The sequence below is a fragment of the Mercenaria mercenaria genome, chromosome 6 (genome assembly GCF_021730395.1).
Source record: "Mercenaria mercenaria strain notata chromosome 6, MADL_Memer_1, whole genome shotgun sequence".
Lineage (NCBI taxonomy): Eukaryota > Metazoa > Mollusca > Bivalvia > Venerida > Veneridae > Mercenaria > Mercenaria mercenaria.
Window position 1 is genome coordinate 5,998,544 of NC_069366.1, and position 24,821 is coordinate 6,023,364.

General features: G+C 33.5%; 1 protein-coding gene across 6 annotated transcripts in view; it reads left to right on the plus strand.

The window, feature by feature from the left end:
* LOC123549789 (AKT-interacting protein-like) overlaps window positions 1-23,852 on the plus strand; it is a 43,053-nt gene extending 19,201 nt beyond the window's left edge. For 2 of the 6 annotated variants that reach the window (XM_045338189.2, XM_045338188.2), the window contains exons 2-11: window positions 6,702-6,835; window positions 15,489-15,644; window positions 16,170-16,306; window positions 16,763-16,827; window positions 17,665-17,765; window positions 18,217-18,305; window positions 18,897-18,995; window positions 19,512-19,619; window positions 20,248-20,308; window positions 20,895-23,852. In XM_045338189.2, the coding sequence (XP_045194124.2) occupies window positions 6,806-6,835; window positions 15,489-15,644; window positions 16,170-16,306; window positions 16,763-16,827; window positions 17,665-17,765; window positions 18,217-18,305; window positions 18,897-18,995; window positions 19,512-19,619; window positions 20,248-20,308; window positions 20,895-21,005 (957 nt within the window). In that variant the 5' untranslated portion in view covers window positions 6,702-6,805 and the 3' untranslated portion in view covers window positions 21,006-23,852. Of the gene's footprint in view, window positions 1-2,704; window positions 2,814-4,492; window positions 4,515-6,701; window positions 6,836-14,303; window positions 14,837-15,488; window positions 15,645-16,169; window positions 16,307-16,762; window positions 16,828-17,664; window positions 17,766-18,216; window positions 18,306-18,896; window positions 18,996-19,511; window positions 19,620-20,247; window positions 20,337-20,894 lie in introns of those variants that run through there. The other 4 variants (XM_045338190.2, XM_053545008.1, XM_045338187.2 and 1 more) reach the window with 4 other exon arrangements.
* The last annotated feature ends 969 nt before the right edge of the window (window positions 23,853-24,821 follow it).

Consider the following 24,821-nt stretch of genomic DNA (forward strand, 5'->3'; position numbering starts at 1 on the left):
ATTTAAAACATAGAGTAAAACGCTTTTGCCAAACAGATTTCTTATCGCATGTATATTAGTTTGGCCGGAACCGGCTTTAACTACACATCGCATCGTAACAAAATAAAAATGAATAAAAGCCGATATATCCTAGAGTTTTAGAAAGAAACATATATTTATAAAAGAAATATACATTTCATTCGTTAAATCGATCTTTATAGCCGACAGAAATGCGGTACGTGTCTGTACAGATTTTATCACTGCTTTGCTAATGGCTGCCGACAAAATGAAAGTAGCGGTCAGTAGGGAAAGAAATGGCTGTACTGAGCTGTAAATTTGAGATTTTTTGAAAATCTCTTTTAATTTCCTTGTAGTACGCGCTTATAAGACGCTGCAGCTTTTTGAACTGGATATATGACTCCTAAAAAATGCATCTTATAGTCGGGAATGTACGGTACATATAAAAACTGGACAAACAATCCAATGCCTTCCTTGAATTATTCAAGTAGAAGGTTTGAACTTGTACAAAAGTAAACAAACAAGATACCGTAGAAACTTTTATTAAATGTGCATATTTTTGACCCCCTGGACCGCTGTAGTATCTGGGATGGGGATGCCTATTTATACACTGGTTTAGAACATTTTCCAACTTTAGAACAAGTTTGTATTCATTTCTTTGCCATTTCGATAAAGGGAAACAACTCTTACTAAACTATTGGGCTAAAAACTAAGATCTTTAATAGACAAGGATGCTTTTTTTGTCATTTATTACCAGTGGTTTAATCTTTAACAGATAAGAACTATAGACCCCTTCCTTTAACGGTTTCCATTCATTGCTACTATGATGCATTTATAAAGCTTTGTAAACACTTCTAAAGACTCTCGGCTGCAGAGGATAATTTGATCACTGGATTATACCGGTACATTTTTAGCTCATCTGATTTTTTGAAAAAAAATGATGAGCTATTGTCATCACTTGAGCGGTTGTCGGCGTCGGCGTTGGCGTCGGCGTCGGCGTTGCCTGGTTAAGTTTTATGTTTAGGTCAGCTTTTCTCCTAAACTATCAAAGTTATTGCTTTGAAACTTGGAATACTTGTTCACCATCATAAGCTGACCCTGTATAGCAAGAAACATAACTCCATCTTGCTTTTTGCAAGATTTATGGCCCCTTTTGTACTTAGATAATATCAGATTTCTTGGTTAAGTTTTATGTTTAGGTCAACGTTTCTCCTAAACTATCAAAGCTATTGCTTTGAAACTTGGCATACTTGTTTACCATCATAAGCAGACCCTGTACATCAAGAAACATAACTCCATCTTGCTTTTTGCAAGGATTATTGCCCCTTTTGGACTTAGAAAATCAGTTTTCTTGGTTAAGTTTTATGTTTAGGTCAGCTTTTATCCTAACTATCAAAGCTATTGCTTTAAAACTTGCAACACTTGTTCACCATCATAAGCTGACCCTGTACAGCAAGAAACATAACTCCATCCTGCTTTTTGCAAGATTTATGGCCCCTTTTGGACTTAGAAAATATCAGATTTCTTGGTTAAGTTTTATGTTTAGGTGAACTTTTTCTCTTAAACTATCAAAGCTATTGCTTTGAAACTTGCAACACTTGTTCACCATCATAAGCTGACCCTGTACAGCAAGCAACATAACTCCATCCTGCTTTTTGCAATAATTATTGCCCCTTTTGGACTTAGAAAATCATTTTCTTGGTTGAGAATTATGTTTAAGTATACTTTTCTCATAAACTATCAAAGCTATTGCTTTAAAACTTGCAACAGTTTTTCACCATCATAAGTGGACACTGTACATCAAGAAACATAACTCTATCCTGCTTTTTGCAAGAATGACGGCCCTTTTTAGACTTAGAAAATCATGGGTAGGACAATATTTCTATTATACAAAAAAAATTAGATGAGCGTCAGCACCCGCAAGGCGGTGCTCTTGTTTTACATGGTTTTCAGTTTGTTGTCTTATGAACTAGCAAAAAAAAAATGTTTGAATTCAGTGGGTGTGCATTATACATGGGTGTTTACGGTTATGTTCTGTTGCGGTATTAATTTATCCCTCTGTTGGTGTATTTTTTCCAGTTGTGGATGGCGGGTGGTCAATTTTCATAGTACAGAGTCAGTCTAACTGTAATTATAAAATCTATAAGGTATGAAAAGAATCTTTTGAGCAAATATTTCTTTAAACAAGAGAAATATAATGGAATTATATTGATTTTTATTCAATAATAATTGTTTGTAAATATGTTTCCACTCAGTTCTTTAAGAACAACTGGCTAGTTATCGAGTTATCGAAATATTGCTAATTCATTTAAAGGTATTACAGTGAATCCAAATAACGCATGTTTTTGCACTGTCTGTTAACATGACAGGGCATTGATGTTTATAACTTTCATTAATAAAATACTTTTCTTCTTGAAAAAGCAGATTGTAGGAAAGATTTCCAACCATATCATTTACCAGTCTATAAATATTTAATATTTTAGAAAGGCTTTCGAAGGTTTTGCATTGAGACAGTTCTGTCTTCTATTTTTTTTAAAAATTGTGTGTGTCCTAATTTAATAAATAGTTTAAATAGTTACCTAAATTGGTTACAATGAGTAAGTAAATTATTTCCTTTTCATGCATGGCAGAGATTGCATGATTACCTGATTACTTGTTATATTGGTCTCAATTCAGTGAGGTTATTTGATACTACTAGTTGATTAGATATTCTACTTATTTAGACATTGAGCTATATAAGAACAGATACTTGTATTCATGAGAAATACTTTGCATTTCTTTGGAATTTACACTGTAATTGATTAGCTTGTAGGCAGGTAAGAGATTTTATTGTAAAAATGCTTGGTTTGGGACTTTTCTGAAACCATTATACTAAATTAAGGCATTGTTGGATACATACGGAATAGCAGAGGTACCTCGATGAAATAGTGTTGTTGAAGTAATGAATGGCCAGTTTACATGTGGCTCCATTTTGTGCAGTTATTTTCTCTTTAATACTTTAGCTGAGCCTGTAGTCTGATTTACAGTTCATAGTAAAATGCCTAGCAAGGATATAAATTTTGAGAATACATTATATGCCAGCAAAATTGCTGACTTATTACTTATATAAAATGTCTGTACAATACCATGTGTAGTTGCTGACTTATGTCAATACAATAGTATTATTAGGTAGCAGGGTACACTTCGAATTTTGGCCCCCGTCAATGTTTTTAATAATTAGAACTTCGTGATTTTGGATGTCTGTAAATTCAAGTGAGACATAATGATTGTTAATTCTTTAGGAAATTTATACAGCTGAGACATGTAAAATTCTGATGTCAGTTGTAAAACTAACTGCTGCTAGCTTTGTGTGAATCAATGAGACACCTTTTCGCGGAAAAATTCAAATCACGAAAGGGTTCTATGCTTGTTGATTGATACTCATTTTTGCTATTTTGTGAAAAAACAAGCTGGATGGGCCTCCATTCCATTCATATCTTGAAGTTCAGGAAGGACTATTAAATTGAGAAATGCAACAAAGTTGGGCATTGTTCTTGCAGCGGGATCATTGCAGGCTGTTCAAAAAGTGCAAAATTGATGATTTTGGCATGCTATTTTTAATGGATGGTGTAAAAGTTTCGTTTTGATACTTTTCTTTATTCTTGTATGAGAATCCTGATCTTGCCATTAATTAAAAGCACAAAACATGCACGCAATTTATAAAATGGCCACCCTGCTTCTGCTCATAACGGAAGAACAATATTGCGATTCGCTACATGTAAGACTGTCTGTGCCCAAAATTTTCGAATCTAAGCGTACCCTGCTACCTTATCTTGTGCAGTTGCTGGCTTGTGTCTGTACAATGCCATTTGTAGTTATATATGACTTGTGTCTGTACAATGCCATTTGTAGTTACTGATATATGACTTATGTCTGTACAATACCATGCATATTTGCTTATTTAGTACAATGATTATGTGTGTATTTGCTGACTAAGGTCTATACAGTACCATGTAAAGTTCATATTTGTTATGTCTACACAATAGCTTGTGTATTTGCTGATTTGTCTATACATTACCATGTATAGTTGCTGACTTATGTCTATACAATACCATGTATAGTTACTGACTTATGTCTATACAATACCATGTATAGTTGCTGACTTATGTCGATACAATACCATGCATAGTTGCTGGCTTATGTCTATACAATATGTGTATAGTTGCTGACTTATGTCTATACAATACAGCGTATAGTTGCTGACTTATATCTACACAATACAGTGTGTAGTTGCTGACTTATGTCTACACAAAACAGTGTATAGTTGGTGACTTATGTCTATACATTACCATATATATTTGCTGACTTATGTCTATACAGTATCATTGTGTACTTGCTGAACAAAACCATGTATAGGTACTGACTTATGTCTATGCAATATCATTTGTATCTACACAATACCATGAGGATGTCCATAGTGAGAATGTGTTAAAACGTCAATCTAAAACTACTGCAAGTGCAGGTAAATGCACAAGGAGGTAAATAATTTTGTAATGTTTTTCATACATTAAACATTTTGTATCTGTATTAGATGACTTGTTGTACATGTATGTGGGGAAATGAATAAGGTAGAAGGATCATAACCAACCCTCTCCTCAAAACAAGACCAAATCCATTATTTCTGTGATCAATAATAAGCATGCATTTAATCAAAACTTTTACTACTGATTATGGAATCATAGTAATTGATTGTTAATATGTACTGTTCCACATGATGTATTTTTACAATTGGATATTTAAGAGTTTTACTAGTGTAACATACTCTGCATAAGAAATCATAGGAATATTGGAACAATTTTATAACATTAAGTTTATGTCATGAACTTGAATAGAGAATTATGTGTTTTAACAGCAATTCATTAGAAATGCAAGTTTGTAAAATTATTATTACCTCCCTTTTGTCAATCTTGGTTACATAACCAAGATTAATATTTTCTAAAGTTTCAAGCAATTTTAAAAGATGGCTTTGGTTCACAATGTTGAAATGTCCTAAAATCTATCAAATAGAAATGTAAAACTGGAAATTCTATTGGAATCAAAAGATATATGAGCCGTGCCATGAGAAAACCAACATAGTGGGTTTGCGACCAGCATGGATCCAGACCAGCCTGCGCATCCGCGCAGTCTGGTCAGGCTCCATGCTGTTCGCTTTTAAAGCCTATTGGAATTGGAGAAACTGTTAGCGAACAGCATGGATCCTGACCAGACTGCGCGGATGCGCAGGCTGGTCTGGATCCATGCTGGTCGCAAACCCACTATGTTGGTTTTCTCATGGCACGGCTCATATATAGCCTTTGAGATACTTTCATCTTAAAGGGGAGTAATTAAAAAATAATTTAAAGACTGTAAAACATACCATTCTAATCAGGATCCAACTCTGTGTAGTGGAGCTGTATGTACTTTAATTAATAAAAAGTAAAAAAAAGTGTTGCTTACATGAGACTGACCACCTTTAAAGGTATCATAGTTATTAATCTGATAAAAAAATACCTTTATTTAATAGTCGTGACTGCTGTTAATTTATTATGAAATTAGGTGAATGGATGTACATTTTTGAGTAATGTATCTAACCTGAGGCTAACATTTGTCAAATCTAATAAATTTCTAGAATAGTTTGATATGTCAGATATGTTTTGGATGGACAATACAGATATACTAGTGGTTATTATGTTTTGTTAACCTAGAAATGATCTTTTCTGCTAAGATTTTGGATTACTTAAATGTGTCTGAGTAGATTTGCTCTTTCTCTTGTCTTGTTCAGTATTCAATATTATATGGGGATCAGTTATCCAAATATTGTTCGTAGAAGATTTCTTGGCTAGCTAAAGGTAAGTTAAAGAAGAAGATATAACTTTAAGACTGAAGATATTTGTTCTATGAGGTTTTACTATTTATTCACTATTTTATGATTCCCTAAACTCATTCTGCGATATTCTTAATTCAATGTATATCTTAAAATATAGTGTATTTAATGATACTGCTAATAATAATTTAAGATATCATTAAATGTGTTTTGTGAAGTCCAAAAATGATTTAAAGATAACATAAGGAAACACAAAATATGATATTGGATGTCTCTAAATTTGAGGGTTTTTTTTTTATACACCCACCTGAAAGACGGGATGTATTATGGTATTATGGACGGGTGGGTGGCGTCCACGAACTTTGTATGGAGCATTTGTAACTTGGCACAATTGTTCACCATCATGAAACAGAGTGTCAAGAACCAGGTCCCTAGGTTTAAGGTCAGGGTCACACTTACGGTCAAAGGTCAGATACAAGAAGTACAATGTTTATTAAAATGTAATGTCATAGAATGGATTTTAAGATATTTAAAATAGTCTTTAGTTTTGGATATCAGTAATTCATTTAATGATATCATAAAATCAAAGCTAAGATATATGACGTCACAAATTAAATATGTGATATCCATAAAACGTATTTAGGCTGTCTCAAAGTAGTAAATATTAAAATAAGTAGTAAAACGGCACTCTATAGTTTTAGGCCTTGACATATTGTATGTTTCATATACACAAATGGTCTGTTGTTTCCTTGCTATTTCCCTTTTGGTCTGCCCCAGAGAGAGGAAAAGGCATTTGAATTCATTAACTCTGTTATTGTTTTCATAATCATTGTTTATACAAGCATTTCTTTTATTTTTTCAGACTGAGGTAGGACTTTTAGTGTAGAACCGAAGTTGCATGAACAGCAAGAGGCGACAAAATGTGACAACAAGGCAGTTTGAGATGTAAACCCAACCAGATGTGGAATGACAGATCATATAGTGAATGGAAATCAGGTAAGGCCTAAAAAATATTCTTTGTTTCCGGTAACATGCTCAAAAAAATTAGAGTAGGTAGGTCGGAAATTTTTATTTTTTATTATTTATTTTTATTTTAGTGAGACTTTTCGGAAATTATTTTAATGCCAAAAAATGAATACAAATAAGGGGGTTATGCCTTTAGAGCATCAGTAAGTTGATTTCTAACATCACTGACCACATTTAAAGCATAAAAAGTGCAGTTTTGCAACTTTTTGTTAAAAATTTGAAAAAAAAATTTTCCAAGGCCATAAAAACATTTAGGGTCAGGCCAAAAATTTAGGGTAGGTTGGGATACCGGAAACAAACTAATTTTTTTTATGCCTAACAGAACAAAAAAGCATGTTTGGTCTGGCTCAATCTTGCAACTCTCTTTCCAAGCTCATTATATCAGGGACTACCTTAGCCTGGAAAGTTAGGGAGAAGTGACCTTCCTCTAAGAGAAATAGGGAAAAGATGTGAAATTTAGGGAAAAATTTGGCAAATGCAAGGCCGGACATTGCTTACACACATTAAATAACAGTGACATTGTTTTTTCAATTTTTTTTAAGCTCACCTGAGCACAAAGTGCAGGAGGTGAGCTACTGCGATCACTCACTGTCAGTCTGTCTGGCATTCGTCCGTTGTCATATTTTCTCTGAAATCTTGTGGTGGAAATTGATGAAACTTGACCTGGATATTCCTTGGGTTGTCTTCTTCCAAAATTGTTCAAACTGTTCCGCTTGGTTGCACATTGGGGCTGCCAGAGCTAAAAATAGAAAAATCTTCAAACGACATCTCCTAAACCGATAGTCTGATTCACACAAATGGTCCTTATGTAACTCTCTACCAAGATTATTCAATTATTCCAATTTGTCAAAAACACATGGCTGCCATGGTCACTTTTCCTGATATGTATATAGTGTCTTCTTGTATGAAACTGCTGGCCGGACTTCAAAATAATTTCAAACAAATGGTTCTTATGTGACCCTCAGTTGTAGGACATTTGCCCCCCAATGAAAAAATGGACTGCTGGACATTTGCACCCCAGTTGAAATGGTAGATAGGACATTTGCCCCCTGCTGCTTATTTTTGGAATGGACATTTGTCCCCCAATGTTATAGCCTTTTATTCAAAATGAAAATTTTGCATAACAGGGGTGTAAAATTCCACTCGCCGACTCGCTTTTGGGGTTAAAGTCAGGATAGGACGAATAGACTTCGCTGTATACTCGACCGGGTGAGTGCGAAACAACGATAACAATATTTATGTCAGTAGATGCTTTAAAATTCAATCGCACAACGATAATGATTAACAGGTGCACGCTAGACTGTGATTATTATCGATGCAGTTATTACAATAAAAACATGTTCTGTAAGCCAGTCAGAATAAAAGATATTTTATCCGAGTTAATGTTATTATCATCACTGTTTATTTTCCCGTACTTTGTCAAAGCATGGCTTCATGCAACGTCCAAACAAACCAACACCCGTAGTGTATTTTGAAAGCAACCAGGTGGTGGAGATGACAAAAAATGGTAGAAAGAAAAACGTCTTCCCGAGAAAAGAGAATATTAGCAAAACTAATACGATTAAACAAAAAAGAAACAAGAGAATATTGTCTACTGTATTATATTTGCAATTTGTTTCTTGTTCATAATACTTTTATTATAAAAGTGACAGTATTAAAAAGAAGTCATTAAGATAGTTGTAATTTTATTAGGGCGAGTGACTTCACTAAGGGCTGGTAGATTTTACTGGCTACCAAGTTAATGTCCAGCACTCCAATTTTTCATAGGAGAGCAAAATGTTCTCGGGGGCAAGTGTCCGGATCCCGGACTACAGTGCTACCCACTCAGGTTTTATTCCCAGTTACATAGAGTGGTTATCATAGAAGCAAACACAACATCTGCTGTGGGCTTGCCTGGAAAAATAAGTTGTTCTATACATTCCAGGTAGGGTCTTTGGCCAATGTTAAATAAGAAATCTATTCCAGTCATGGCAGTTTCAGTAATGGTGTTCTCCACCATTCATATCACAACAATCTGCCGATCTTCTTACCACATTTGCTAATCCTGCTGTTTATTCTTTTACTTATATATCTGCAGTCAGATCTGAAACTGTAATCCATAATCCTCTTAATCTACCATCCTGCTGTTTTTTTGTTCTGTATAATATTGTTGGCACATTATATATCTTTTCTGTGGTTAATATCACTATTATTGCCTGATAACAACATACTTTAAGGAAATATATTATATACATTCACACCAGATGTATTAGTCAGTTAATCTTAATGCATAGTGCTGTTATTTGATATAATAGCATACATTAATATTACATCATTTATTAATGTACATATGTTTCAGCTGTGTATTATCCATATTTCCTTTGTTGTTGTTGTAACCTGTCTGGAAGGCATATTTTAACAAAAGACTTGAGAGGAAGTTTACAGTTTTGACAACTTCCACACTTCTCTGGCCACCTGCTAGGGCATTTGGCAGATTTTTATCAAATTTTGTTAATTTTGACATCTGTAGTGTGAAAATTACACAAGATTTTATGTTTTGATAAATGCTAACAAAGGAATGGTGCAGAATTTACCCAACTTTGTGCAAATTACAGGATATAAGTTCATGAATGAAAAATGATAGAATCTTTGTAGAATTTTAGAAAGCAGTGCATAGTGTTAAAATTTGAAAAAAATTCCTACTGCTTAAATGTGACCAATTTCACAATTTATGATACAGAGATTGATAGGGTATTAAAAGCACTGAAAGATTATTAGGGAGCTCAGAGATATTTTAACAGTAAATGGTGGTTATAGGAGTTTGAACATTATATATTAAACAAAAATGGAGATGGAAAACAGTAGTTACTGAGATAATGTTTTGACCAAAGAGACAGACTGAGCGAAAAATGTAACAATTCAAAAACAAGAAAAGGATTAAATCATTTTCCATTACAAGCATAAAACAAAGTGGAACTGTATCAAGTGTAACAATTTTGAAAAAGGATTCAAATCATTTTCCATTACAAGCATAAAACAAAGTGGAACTGTAACAAGTGTAACAATTTTGAAAAAGGATTCAAATTATTTCCATTATAAGTATATTAAGTATAAAACAAAGTGGACCTGTATCAAGTGTAACAATTTGCGAAAAAAGGATTTTGTCATTTTTCAGTACAAAACAAAGTGGACCTGTATCACAATTTCAAAAAGGAATTTTATTATTTTTTTAGTGCAAGTATAAAACTAAGTGGATCTATATCAAGTCATACAGGTTTGAAAAAGAACAAGTTTAAGGTCAAATGCAACATAAAGATATTGTTGTTGAGCATTGACAGAGTTGTCTACATCAATGTTTCTTTGTCTGTGTTACTTCAAAGAGAATTTGTTTGTTGTTTGCACTTTTTGTTAAATGACAATTGCACATTGATAGGCTTATTTACAAAGTGGATTAACCCTATTATTGATACTGAAAGGGTTTGTCAAATACCCTTAAAGACCCTAACAAAAGAAGTGTGTGATTGAAAGACATTGATAGTTCATGTTAAAACGAATTTTCACAGTTTGTCAGTGTTTGGCATTCACACTTTTACATAATTGGTTGACCCTTTAACATCACCTTAATTATATGCTGGATTGTTACATCACCTAATTAGCAGATGTCTGAGGGAAGAAAGAAGGCTGTCAGTGTTAATTGCACTTTGACATTGTGTTAATACACTGTGTGACAAATAGACTGATGATTGCAGAGACACCTGATTTTAGGAAGATACTTTCATTGTCATTATGTGCTAAATCTTTGAATGTGCTAGTTGGCCTTATTTGGATCTTTGTCTTGTATTTCTGCTGAATTATTTAGGAGGTTGTTGTGACTTTAGTTGGCTTTCAAATGTTTCATGTAAAAGTATTCAGACTTTAAAAAGGACTATGTGCAGAGAAAAGACAATAACTATGTGTTCAAAATGTGAATCCGTAGTGACTGCTTCACCTGTTGCTGTGAAAAGCCCAGGGGGCTTATCAGTGTTGGGTATGTTAAGTAAGGTGACTAATGTGACAGGTTTTGCAACCTCTGGTGTTAAGTTTGTTTCTGGACTTGCTCTTGACATTACTTGTGTTTCTGTTCTGCTTGGAATATCTGCAGTAACCATGGTAACAAGAAGTCACCAGTCATCCAGGAAGGTAATATCAATGTGATTTCACTTGCCTTGTCCCTTTCATTTAAATTTTTTAATCATCAGCAGATTTTAATTACCATTTGTAGTAACCTATGCGTTGGTACTGTTAATGAATCAAATATGTATTTCTTTCTAAATTCAGCCTGTGTTTCCTTTTCTTTCCATGCTTTTTTATCAACAAAATTAATATAATTCAGTGCTGTTAATTACTGTCTAAAAGTCCAATTCCTGTTATACAAACAATGCAAAACGCTTAGTAAAGTACAGGTATTATTCCTGGTACATGACCATAGTAATTGTGGTCAGAATACATTGTGTTCCTTTTAGAGTTGGGTATCACCACTGATGATTGTACCACAGTATATCATGATATTTTGACCTGTATATAGCAAGGTACATACTGCTATACTTTTCAGATCATAGTGTACAGATATATATTTTGTGTCATTGCTGTATACTTAGTGTAATATTCAGAATACAGTCGAACTTCGTTTACTCGAAGTTGGATAATTCGAATGCCATCTTTCGTTAATCTCATCTACAGGTCCTTATAAAATCCCTATATAATGTATGATTTTCGATGGCTCCAATTGCAATAATTTTAACAAATTTTGCTGGCCCCAGCATAGTTTGCAATGGAAGTTTGACTGTATCTGGAAGTCTCAAAGACATGGTGTGCATAGCATTACTTACCGCAATTAACCAACACCATTAAACCTAGTGTACTGGTGAATACCTCACATCCGTAATTAATCCCTCGCCACAAGTGGTGGGGGGTTATAGGAATGGTCTCCATCCGTCTGTCCGTAACACTTTTGTGTCCGCTCCATATCTCCTAAACCCCCCTTGAAGGAATTTTATAAAACTTTGGTCAAATGATCACCTTATCAAAACGATGTGCAGAACTTATGAGTCCGCCATGCCGGCTCAAGGTCAAGGTTACAACTTAGGGTCAAAGGTTTGAGCCTTCCATTTTGTGTCCACTCTGTATCTCCTTAACCCCTCGTAGGATTTTCATCAAACTTTGGTCAAATGATCACCTCATCAAGAACTGATGAGTCAGCCATGTCAGCTCAAGGTCAAGGTCACGACTCAATGTCAAAGGTTTGAACTCTGTATCTCCTAAACCCCTTGAAGGATTTTCATGAAACTTGGGTCAAATGATCACCTCATCAAGACGTTGTGCAGAATTCATGAGTCAGCCATGTCAGTTCAAGGTCAGTGTCACAGCTAAAGGTCAAAGGTTTACCCATTCACTATCCATAGCAGTGGCGGGGGATTTAGCTGTCTTTCAGGCTGCCTTGTTCCTTTTAATATAGTAGCTAAATAGGTCCATGAGCATGTATTGAGTTTGATAGTGTACACAACAACATGGATGGTATTTATTGTAACTTATCTGGCATCCATGGAGATGATCCTGATGGACAAGATTACCCCCCAGGACATTTGCCCCCCAATGAAAAAATGAACTGCTGGACATTTGCCCCCCAGTTGAAATGGCAGATAGGACATTTGCCCCCCATTGCTTAGTTTTGGAATGGACATTTGCCCCCCAATATTTTTGTCCTATATGCCAGTATATATAACTGTATTTTTGGTTGTTTTATTATCAAAATTACTCTAAAAGGCAATTTTCAGTAAAAATAAAGTGTTTTATTGATAATAATTTGATAAATATGTTAATTGCTTTCAAGTGTTAAGGTAAATAATAGCCTATTATTGAGTAATAATAGTGCTCATAATAGTGTTAAAATTTCTTAATTAGTGCATTGTTTTTAACACTCAAACTTGTTAATTTGGCAATTATCTACTACAAAATTGTATAAAACAAAGCCATTGTCCCCTAAAATATGACGAATGTCTTGTATCAAGTTCCCAAAAAATCACTGGGGGACAAAACTATTGGGGGGCAAATGTCCATTCCAAAACTAAGCAATGGGGGGCAAATGTCCTATCTTCCATTTCATCTGGGGGGCAAATGTCCGGCTGTCCACTTTTTCATTGGGGGGGCAAATGTCCTGGGGGGCAAATGTCCGGATCCCAGATTACCCATCCTATTTTTTCCCCAAGAGTGTAGCTGTCAGAGCATTGATAAAAAAGAGTTTGATAGAAAACATGAATGTTGAGACACTTTTTTCACATACTATTAGGCTGCTATATGTACATAAATTGAGTAGAAAAATGTCTTTGGCCAAATTAAAAAAAAAAACCCCAGAAACTTTGATAAATTGGTCTGGAGATAGGGGGAGCTGCTGTTTAATATCACAGAAAAAGTAAAGGATTTATGCGAACCATTTTGCTTTTTTTTGTCACAATTATTCCTTTCAGTTGTGTAAATATTTCCTAAAATCCATTTTTTATTACATCAAGTTGAACATAGAAAGAAATTACACTGAAGAAAATGGAAAACCTTCATCATGATGAGTCTGTCCAAAATTGCCTTTATTATTTAACTAGGGAGTGGTTTGAAATGAATGAAATTGAAACAGGTCATGTCTGTAACAAGTCTGTGCGGGCCTGACATTTTTACCATTATGGAAATCAAGGGAGACAACACTCCTTGTTAATTTTTATGACAAAATGTTGAATGTATCTCCTATCTTTAAAGTTGATCCACATTTGATATAGTGATTAAGGAGATGAGTTTGTCTACTTTATATATAAGTCTTTAGAGAATTTTAGTATCGGTAAATTGCAAAGCTTTGTTATGTTTTGGTCAGATTTGATGAAATAAGCTGCAAAATACTTTTGATGAGTCAAAGATATCATCACAATGCAAAGCATTGAATATGTTTTAAAAATTAGTTTTCTGTTTAATAATATCGCTGTGATAAGATTAAGAAATCCAGTTAAAGTTGATACGCTATGATGAAAGGCAAAATTCAAGTTTGCTAAAAAAGCAAAAAAAAAAAAAAAATATAAAAAAATTAAAGAACAGATATGGTAGAACTTGGTCTCAAATAAATACCAATATAATATAAAATTCCCTTTGGAAAGTAGTTTGTAACTGTTCCTATGCTATAATCATAATCATAATATAATTACGTCTGCAGACAAACAATGATTATAGCCTTATTTTTCATTCTTTTTCTGAACTTCAGTGCATAAAGAGTATGACCCTTCTTTGATGGCTGATGAGGCATAACTTGTTTATTATTTGAAGACAATAAAACAATTTTATCATGCATTGTTTTTCAAAATTTAGAAGCTTGTAATTTGATATTATGACTGAGTTCATACCTGTTTATTATTTTGAAATTTTCCTCAGATTTATTCGAAAACAACATGTTCACTTTTTACTTAAATTTACATGGAAGGGACTCGCAAGGCAAACATGAAATTTTAACTTTATTTTAGTATCATGAAGAAATGGCAAACATTGTTTCCTATGTGAAAATATTATGATAACAGGAAATGAGAAAACTTGTAATAAAATCTTTTGGAATTAACAATGCTGAATAAAAAAATTTCTTCATGACATTGTGCCTGGATGCTGTATTTATGACATTCATTGCGGCAATTTTTGTTGTGAAATACGTAATTCATTGTTTGAATGAAAGAAGTAAAAACAAGGAGTTTATGATGAGATTAGTTCATAATGAAGGTAATTTTGGTCGGAAATGAGAAAAAGGATATGGAAAATATGCCCAAAACTATGATAGATGTTCTCAGTGGCATGTTAAATGACAATCATCAGTTCACGTGGCGTGTGCACGGAATGCACGATAAAGTTGTGATGAACATAATGTGGTCTAATACACATGGATCTAATCCCGATTTCCCTCAGAAAAATTTCACATTGTCGTCTGCTTCTAGTGTAAGTTGTTGTTGTTGTAGGAAGTTTAAAATGTCAACAATTTGTGTCAAAGAAAGCTAAGGATATTTTTTTGCTTCAAAAGTAATGAACTAAATGTCAAAATATTGAGAAAATGGGGCTGGAAACTGTTCATTATCACTGTACTGCATAAAGTATCCAAATATTCTGTAATTTTCTAATCAACAGCAGATATCAAAGATAAATTTCACAATCTTGGAAGCAAAATTAGCTATCTTTATTTGACTATGAATATAAATTGCCTTATTTCTGAACAAACTAATTTAGCCATTGAATAAATCAAGGATTTTGTACAGCTACTTTGAAAGCTGTACGGAAAATCTGATGAGCTGGTCTATTATTAACTGTTGTGTAAAGGTTTAATTCTTTTATGTCAAAGAATGGATGTCATCCGAGAGTCAACATTTTTTGACAGTTAATATTAACTTGTTTGACTAAATAGAATTTGATCAGAATCAACAAATTTAGAAGTTAACAGTAAATGTAAGACATCTAACGTGGTTTTTATTGACTTATGTCAGTGTTTTATATAAATCGTGCCTGGATGTTACAAAATAAAAATTAGCATGCTAAAAAGGACTTTTTGAAACATTTAAATATAAACTTTAATGGAACAATGATAATGTCTTTGCAGACTGCTGGATTATCACCACAGAGTTTACCTGAAGAAAACAATCACACAAAAGCCACAACTCCTAGTTCGCATACCCCACCCACTAGTGATATAGAGGCATCTGATACACCAGAAGTCACCAAGGGGAAAGTCGCAGAAAGGAGGGAAGGGCGTAAGGTGAGTTAGTTACCCAAATTTTGTTTTTCTTTCCAAATGTATTTGTATTGGTTATGATTATAAAGGTTTTAAACATCTTCTTTTGGACCAGATTTTATTTTGTTTTTGTACTGCTAGCACAGATTTCTGTTGTTATCATGCAAGATAAAAGAGGTAGAATAGTTGATGATACATGAACTTTGAGCGCTAACTGCAAAAATAAGGCAAAAGGTGGCAGAACTCTGAGAAGGCATTTAACTAGGCAGTTGAAAGTGTTCACTGTAATAATTGAAATTCTTACTATAATTCAAGTGCACATTTAGGAAAATGGTTTTCAGTTGGAGTAAATTGATGCAGCACCTACAAAATTAATATATACTGTTTGCATATCAAGTGTACATGACTTGTCAAAAGTTTGCATTGATAATGCAATGTAGTGGATAAAAACCGAACACATAGTCAAATTACAATTTACTAATATTCCAACGTTTCGGCTACATGCCTTCTTCAGGGAATTTTCATTTATAATGTAAAAATATTTTTCAGGTGCTGCCCCCTATCCCAGATAGTGAAACTGAGGCTGAGATGTCAGCGAGTGTAATTAATAAAAACAGCATAATGACAGGTGGCGGTGGCGGTGGTAATGGACAATTCAAACTGGAGTATATTCTCATGAATGAATAGTAAGTAAAATCAAATCTTGTACTCAGTTATAAGGCTGTGTTTTTTAAGGCCTGTAACTTGTTTTGAGTGAAAAATTTGAATATCTGCTTATCTGCAAATGACTATGATACAAAATCTGTATCCGACTTCTAGAAATAGCCGAAGAATTGTAAAAATTGTATCAAACATTTGCAACAGTCCTATTAAAATTAGATACTGGTGATAATTTAAGTGTCTGTGATTTACACCTTTCAGCTCATTGCTGTAGATATTTAGCAACAAGTTATATGTAAATAAAATGCTGTTTATAAAAGAGTTTGAGATGACACCATTCGTATCTGAAAAAGCGTGAAACCAGTGGCTTTCAGGAAAAATATTTCCTGCTCAGTGAGCTGCCTGCTTTAAATACTACTAGTGAAAATGTTGGTTTGTGGAAAGTCTATTTGGTAAACTGACAATGTTTTTCTTTCTTGCAGTAACATGTTACACAAACAGAAACTGCCAGGAATATATGTGATACCATCAGCATTGTCTCCCTTCAGTAAGTAGCTAAATTATCTCTCTTTATCAGGTTATAAATCTATTTTTCTGTACTAGGTTCTTTAATATTTCATCAGGATATCTCAATACTGAAGCTTGCTATATTACTTAAAATAGATACTTAACAGAGAGATCAACAGTAAGTTTGAAAATAACTGTTGGTTGATACCCTAATATGTTAAAGCTACTTTATAATGCAAAATATGGACAAAGTCAACCCATACTGCCCACCTCCCCGCAACCACTGCTCAGTTTGACTCAGGCAGTATTCACTTCCTTCCATTTAAAAATGGATACTTATGATTTTAAAAACTGTTGTTTTTTAATTTCTGTGAATTTCTTAAATTTTAAAGTTTTTATTTAACAAAATCAAAATGGGGATTTTGTCGGCCTTTGTCAAATTGAGCAGGAGCAATTTTATTCTACACTCTCATTCATAGTATTTCCATCAGCCAGAGAGACATAAAAATGTATGATTAAACAACAAAACAGTAACTTTTGATTAATTAAATCGGGATCGTATGCTGTAACATTATTATACTAACACGGCTGTATACATCATCATAATAATTTGAGCCGTGCCATGGGAAAACCAACATAGTGGGTGTGCGACCAGCATGGATCCAGACCAGCCTGCGCATCCGCGCAGTCTGGTCAGGATCCATGCTGTTCGCTTTTAAAGCCTATTGGAATTGGAGAAACTGTTAGCGAACAGCATGGAGCCTGACCAGACTGCGCGGATGCGCAGGCTGGTCTGGATCCATGCTGGTCGCAAACCCACTATGTTGGTTTTCTCATGGCACGGCTCATATGATTATTTTTTCTGTCATTATTTCAGTATGGAATGGTGTGATATTTATCCGTCAGGGTCTCTACCAAGATGCTGTGTTCAGATTTAACCTCAACATTCCTGAGAACTATCCAAATGGTGATTGTCCTGTAAGTACGATTACATTTTTCATGACACATTTAAATGTTTTTCACTATTACTTTTCAAAAGTGAGAATTTTTTACCAGCAGTATCTAGGATCTGATTTTGATCCTGTAGAGTAAATGATCTCTATTACACTTTGATTGTAGGTAGACATCGAGTCTTAAAATTTTCACCTCTGTATTATGTTGGACAGTAGTGGTTCACTTAGAAAAAAAATGATGCTTGTTTTTTTTCTTCAAAATTTTGAAACACAGATGAAGAGCAAAACTTTCAAAAATTGTATATAGTTTGGCAAGTAACAGATATATGCTTACACAATGTTTCCAGTCTTAAATTTGAGAACACTGCAAGTATCTGTATATATTTTAAAGACAGTAATGCCTGTTGTTTTCATTCTTTATTTGTCTGTTCTACTTTTAAGATTGTAACATAGAAAATTGTTTTGCTACATTTCAGAGAGTATTTTTTGAGTACCCTGTCTTCCATCCACTGGTTGATCCTAAAACGTTTGAACTGGATGTGAAAAGAGAATTCAAGAAGTGGAGGTAAGTCTTACTTTGTAGTGTTTATTTCTGGAGAATGACGAAGTGTAAAAATTGTGATTCTTGATTGATTTTTGTCTGCAAGTGATTTATAAAAGAGATTTTGTGTACCTTAATTTGTGTACATTAAATTGTCCCATAAGATTGTACAGTCACAATATACAGTTTAAATTCCATATCTCTAAACTAGCTTATCTCAAAACTCGGGCTATCTCGAAGACATTTTCAAGTCCCGTCCCAAAAACATGAACAAAATATCATTTTAAGTTGAATTTCAGTTATCTCTAAATAAAGTGCTTGATCCCTAGGAATTTGAGATACCGAGTTTCAACTGTATATTGAAATACCTTGATTGTCTCACACATGTATGTCAGTGTGAAGTGTTCTCTTACCAGAAAGAAAGATTAATAAATAGTAAATTTTTAGACAGGTTAAACAGACCGTTTTTGTAAAAGCTTCAAGAACTAACCATATACTCAATATGCCAGAATATTTCAGTATCAGATCTAAGCATAATAGTGATAAGGGTGTAAGTTAGAAAACAGTTCAGATTGCCGGTATTGTAATTTATGTGTTTTGGGTTTTTTTTTTCAGACGAAATGCCAATTACCTGTGGCAGGTGCTTTTGTACATTAGAAGAATTTTCTTCAAAATAGATCCCAAGTGTCCTTCAAACACAGAGGCAGCCGAACTGTAAGTTCTTACTATGTGTTTGAATCATACTATATTAGACATGTGTATAAAGTAGTGAAATTTAAAATACTTGGACGGTATAACCCATGTTAATGATATCTCCAGGCTTCAAGTGTTACCTGGAAAGACAGATATTTTCTTAATTTCCTAGCAAATAAACTTTTGCAAAGCAACATGTTCAGTACGTCATACTTCTGCCTTCTCTGTGGTGTTCACTCTGGACATGATGCACTGAACATCTGCATACTCCCTTCCTGTAATAAAAAACCTACTTTACATGAAGGCTGTAGGTTAATTATAATTGCCATATGGAATATGAAGTAACAGTTAATGAAATGGTCTCTCCTTGCCGGTATAGAAACCAGCAAGCCCATGTGTACAATGCCTTTTATTGTGTCAAAAAAAATGAAAATAAGATACTTGGCATTGTAAAGGAAGGTAAATACTTTTCAATCCATTTGCAATAGATATATAATGTAAATGTAGGATTTCAGTATGTGATTGACTGTATTTCAGATATGAACATGACATGGAACAGTTCAGAAAGAAGATTGAGGGAACTGTTTGCTCAAGTAAAGAAGTGCTTTATAACCCAATAGAATCTAATGATGCTCATATGATAAGGTAAGAGACAACTACATTTAATGGGACAAAGTTTTTGTTTTCAGAATTTCATTGTTTTTCTACCGGTTCATAGCTTTGGTAAAAAAAAATTGAATATTTTCATTGGTGCAATATGAAAATTTATGTGTCTCAGTGAAATATTGAGAATTATCTGTGACGTAGAATCTATATCAGTTACACTGTAAGTGGTGTAACTTTGCAGATTTACTTGTATTTATGTCTAGTGTTTCACATAAAATGGGATAAACATTTAAGCTGTGCTTTTGTAACATTTCAAGATGTCTTATTAAGTCATTTAAATTTTTAAGTAACTGCTTCCAGCACTGAGATGAGTATTGCAAAAGTCATATTTCAATATAAATAAGGATAAAAAGAAAAGAAGATTTGTTTTTGTGAATATGGAATATACCTAACCTAGAAGTGAGAAAATGTTCACTTGTCCATGTCATGTAAAAATATAAAAGTTGTCTCACTTTTCATGAGATATATTCCATATGCACCTAAAACAAACAAATATCTCCTATGTCTATATTATTTGTCAACTTGAGTGCAGAACGTCATTACAGAACTATCTTGAACACTTCGTTAATCCTAAAACACTAATTTTTGTACTATTAAACAATTTCAGATTTTCACCCTGGGACAGCAGTACACATGAAGAAGCTAAGTCAGACATGCTCACTCGCAAGGTAAAGTCGTCATCTAACTCTAAGTCAGGTAACTTGGTTGTTTTTGGTTTTAACCCATGGTTACTTGGCACAACATGATCTTAATGCACATCCTATGGCTACCTAAAGCTTCTGTTGATATAGCTTCTTAGCTTTCTTTAAGTTGACATAAAAGTAAGATATATTTTATTACTCTTTCTGAGCACACTTCTATACTAGACCCTTCCTCTGTAAACAGCACAATGTAAAGTCCCATTCCTTGTGGCAGTTGTGATTGTCAAAGTTTAATATTAGCATTACATACTTGTAATTTTATTGTGGAATTATTTATTCCCTTTCTTACAAGAAAAAAAACACGCAAATGCAATGAAAGTTAATTTTCATTCTTGATGTTTCTTCGGTTTTGTAGAACATAACTGAATAAGCATGACACTGTAAATTCTTACATTGCTAGAAAATGGCTGCTTTATTCTTCCATATAAGCATCACCATGGTAACAAATTAAGCAGATTTATGCTAATTGGTAAAACAGCAAATTTCCTCTATATATTTTGCAAATTTAGGTGCAAATTTAGGTATTTTATGATTTTTTCCTTTATAATTTCAGAAAAACCAAAGTGACCTTGAAACAGAACCTCATAAAAAGAACGGTTTATCTTGGATAAAACCTGGAACTACACAAACTTTCGCACAGGATGAAGTTAATTCTGTACGGTGAAATATTTAATAAACGTGCTATTTGTGCAGGCATTTAGTTATTCCCTGGAACTGAAAGATGTGCTGATATGTTCTGTGAAAACAGCTTACACGTGTAAGAAATTCTGTTTAAGATTGAGAGCTCTACCAGTGAAAGACTTCAACAAGCTATATCGTATATGCAATACCCTGGCGTTTGGTCAGTCATTTCATATCATGTGAAATTATTTGCAACATATCACTGAAATGAGATTAACTTGATTTATATATTTCAGTAAAATCTGTGCAAGATATTTATAACTTCTGCATGTATGATGTAGGTTTTATGTAAAAAATCACACTTGTGTTGGAGCTTTTTTTTTATGAAAGATTGAAACAATGTTTTCAGTAGGAAGTTTTTGCCAAGAGAGTTTTGTGGCATTTGATGGAATTTGTGCTATTAATAGAAACTATATATACTTGACTATAAGTTGGATATTGTACAAGATGGTGGCATTTTGCAATACAATACCAGACAATACTATATACATTACCCGGCTGAAACACACTGACTCATTTGATTGGTCATGAACACAGCATGATCAGGTCCTCTAAAACTGATATAAGACACCACTGATATGAAATATTTTCATACTTTTCATACTTTTTCATATAAGATCATGGATACACAACATTACAGTTGTAAACTTCATTTGTGGTGAACATGAAGTTTTTTTGACTTGCGTAAAAGTAAAATGGTTTCGTAGGTTTTTTTGTTACCTTGATCAATATTACTTTGAGGCAGGTCATAAAAACTACATAATATATGGACCTGAACATATGTCTATTATTACATTAGCATTTGATAAGAATTTATTTTCAAAGTATTCAAATCAATTATTGGTGTTTGTGTGTAATATTAAGACAAATTGTGATAATGATAAGAATGAACTTTCAAGTTTTGATATAATATTGATACTTTGAGAAGAAATCTTTGTGTATTTTACTTCACTCTGTTAAGCAAAGGAAAACTTCAGTTTTGAGAGATTTTATCATGTCTGTTTTGTGAAGGTTGACAACGAATTTCATTCATAACTGTTAAACCTGAGATATATTGTACTGGAGGAAGCTTTTTTTCTGTATGGTTGTATAAGTCACATGGGTCTTCTGTATTTATATACTTGTTGTCAGATTCCTAATAACAGAAGTATTTTTTCATTATGGACTTCAAGCATGAATTTTTAGCCAGGATTTTTTTTATTTGAATTGTTTTTGGTGGTATGGTTCATCTCTATATTGATCCAAATAGATTGTTAATTATATTAGCTTGTTGTTATCAAAGATTACATTATATGAGCCGCGCCATGAGAAAACCAACATAGTGGCTTTGCGACCAGCATAGATCCAGACCATTCGCGCAGTCTGGTCAGGATCCATACTGTTCGCTTTCAAAGGCTATTGGAATTAGAGAAACTGTTAGCTAACAGCATGGATCCTGACCAGACTGTGGATGCGCAGGCTGGTCTGGATCCATGCTGGTCGCAAAGCCACTATGTTGGTTTTCTAATGGCACGGCTCATTATATTTATTAAAATGGAACAATTGTTTTTAGAGGTTTTCGGATTTAAATTACCATTGCATGATTATTCTAGTGATATAATTACCACATATTTCTGATCAAGCTGTACATTAACATTGAAACTGAAAAATTATATTGCTTATTTACTTTGCAGAGGATGTTTTGTAATTTTACCACAAGGGTACCATTAAGTATTGAGTCCCATTACTAAGCCCAAGTCTTGTATTTATTTATGTACTGTCACATTAACAATGACTTTATTGGAGGATAATGCTTTGTGAAATAGAATGTTGAAATTTGATTAACATCCTGATTTTAATATGTTCAGTGAGTTTGGAATAATAGACAAAGGCTGAATAAGAAACTTTGTCAGTAAAGACTTAAAGAATCTACATATTGTAAGTAAAGACTTAAAGAATCTGCATACATAACTTGTACGGGAAATATCATAGTACGGTTTAATAAGAAACTTAGTCAGTAAAGACTTAAAGAATCTGCTTATGTAACTTGTAAGGTAAAATTCACGGTACAGTTGTTGTTAATTTGGTGGCTTGAAAATGTCTTGCTGTATGATATAGAAGTTAATTTTGTGCAATATAACTAATGAAATTGACATGGGTATATATGAAAAGTTATTGTTTGTCTATATATAGATTTATGAATTTTGTATTTAAATAGATGTTTTTTTATACTTACCTGTGTGTTATAGAGCCATGGTAAGGAATGTCAAATTCACCTTCAGAGCAATTCCAGTATTTCAGTATTCTTTTAATTTTGTTTACTGAAAATTTCTTACATACAACCTGAATTGATAATCAAACTTGTTCTGGCGGAGTGAGACAAAAATTAGTGACTTTACAATATTTCCTTTACTCATCAAAAAAAAAAAAGATGATTTATTACAAGGTGTTGTTCACTTTCAGGTGAAATTAAGTAAGAAAATTTCTTAAAAACATATTCAAGTTTAAATTCAGTATTTTAACATACTGACAATTATTATTTTGTTGGGTGTTTTTTTTTTGCCTCCATACATTTTGCTTGATGCTTTGATATCAGGAAAATGGAAATTTACTTAATTTTTGTCAGTAATTTAATTTAAAACCAAAAATCTACAATCTGAACAGAAATTGGTTAGCCTAAGTGGTCTCAAAAAGAGGTAAGAATAGCAAAAAGTTTAGTTGTTTTTGCTGTGGTGACATTTAAATAGACAACTATATTTGTCCTTGTTAGAGGGTGTTTAATGTTCTATATGGCTCAACTGAATCACACCAATATTTGACAATTATGCAATGAATACAATATGAAACATTTTATCTTGTTTCCTTATTTCTTCATCAGCAAACAGACTCAAAAATAAGACCTCACTTTTGTGGGATCAAGGGTCATGTCTATCCCACAATCAGGCATCTGGGTAAAACCACTTCAAAAGCTTGCTGGACACACCCTCACAAATTAATTCATAGTAAGGTTTCAAACCCAAAAGGAAGTGATTGCAGGTCCACATCCTTAACTCAAGGAGTGGCAAAAACATCAAATCAAGGGCTGTAACTCTGCTGAAAATCATCAAACCGGAAAATGCCGACAACATGCACAATGAGACTTGCCGCTAATCACTCATGTGAAGTTTGGTACAATTCCTCCTGTTGCCCGGACAAGATAAAATATGACAAATCAAGGGCCATAACTCCACTGAAAATCTCTGAACCAGAAAATGCTGACAATATGATGAGGCTTGGTACTGATCACTCCGATATCCAGCAAAAATAGAAGTGGCCAAAACATCATGAAATTTGATGAATCAAGGCCCTTAACTTGGCTAAAAATCACCAAACCTGGAAAATGCAAACAATATACTGTAAAATCACTGATATTCATGAGGTTAAATTTTTTTGGAATTTGCAGTTGCGTCAATACATGAAATTAAATCCAAAACATGAAATTAGATCCCAAAGAACAAATAAACTACCACTTCATTTTACATCCACAATTATAAATCCCTGCAAAGAATCTGGCAATACCAAAACTGGAATTTCAGGTCCACAAAATTATCTGATTTTACAGCAATGGTATAGCCTGTTCACTGTTACAACAGATTATACAACTCAAGAAATAAGCCCACCTGCTTAGCTCAATAGGGAAAGCGCATATCACGTTTCAATCCGCAGGTGAGACTATGTTCTCTGTGACAATTAGATAAAAGACATCATGTCTGAAATCATTTGTACTCCACCTTTGATCCATGTGGGAAGTTGGCAGTTACTTGGGGAGAACAGGTTTGTA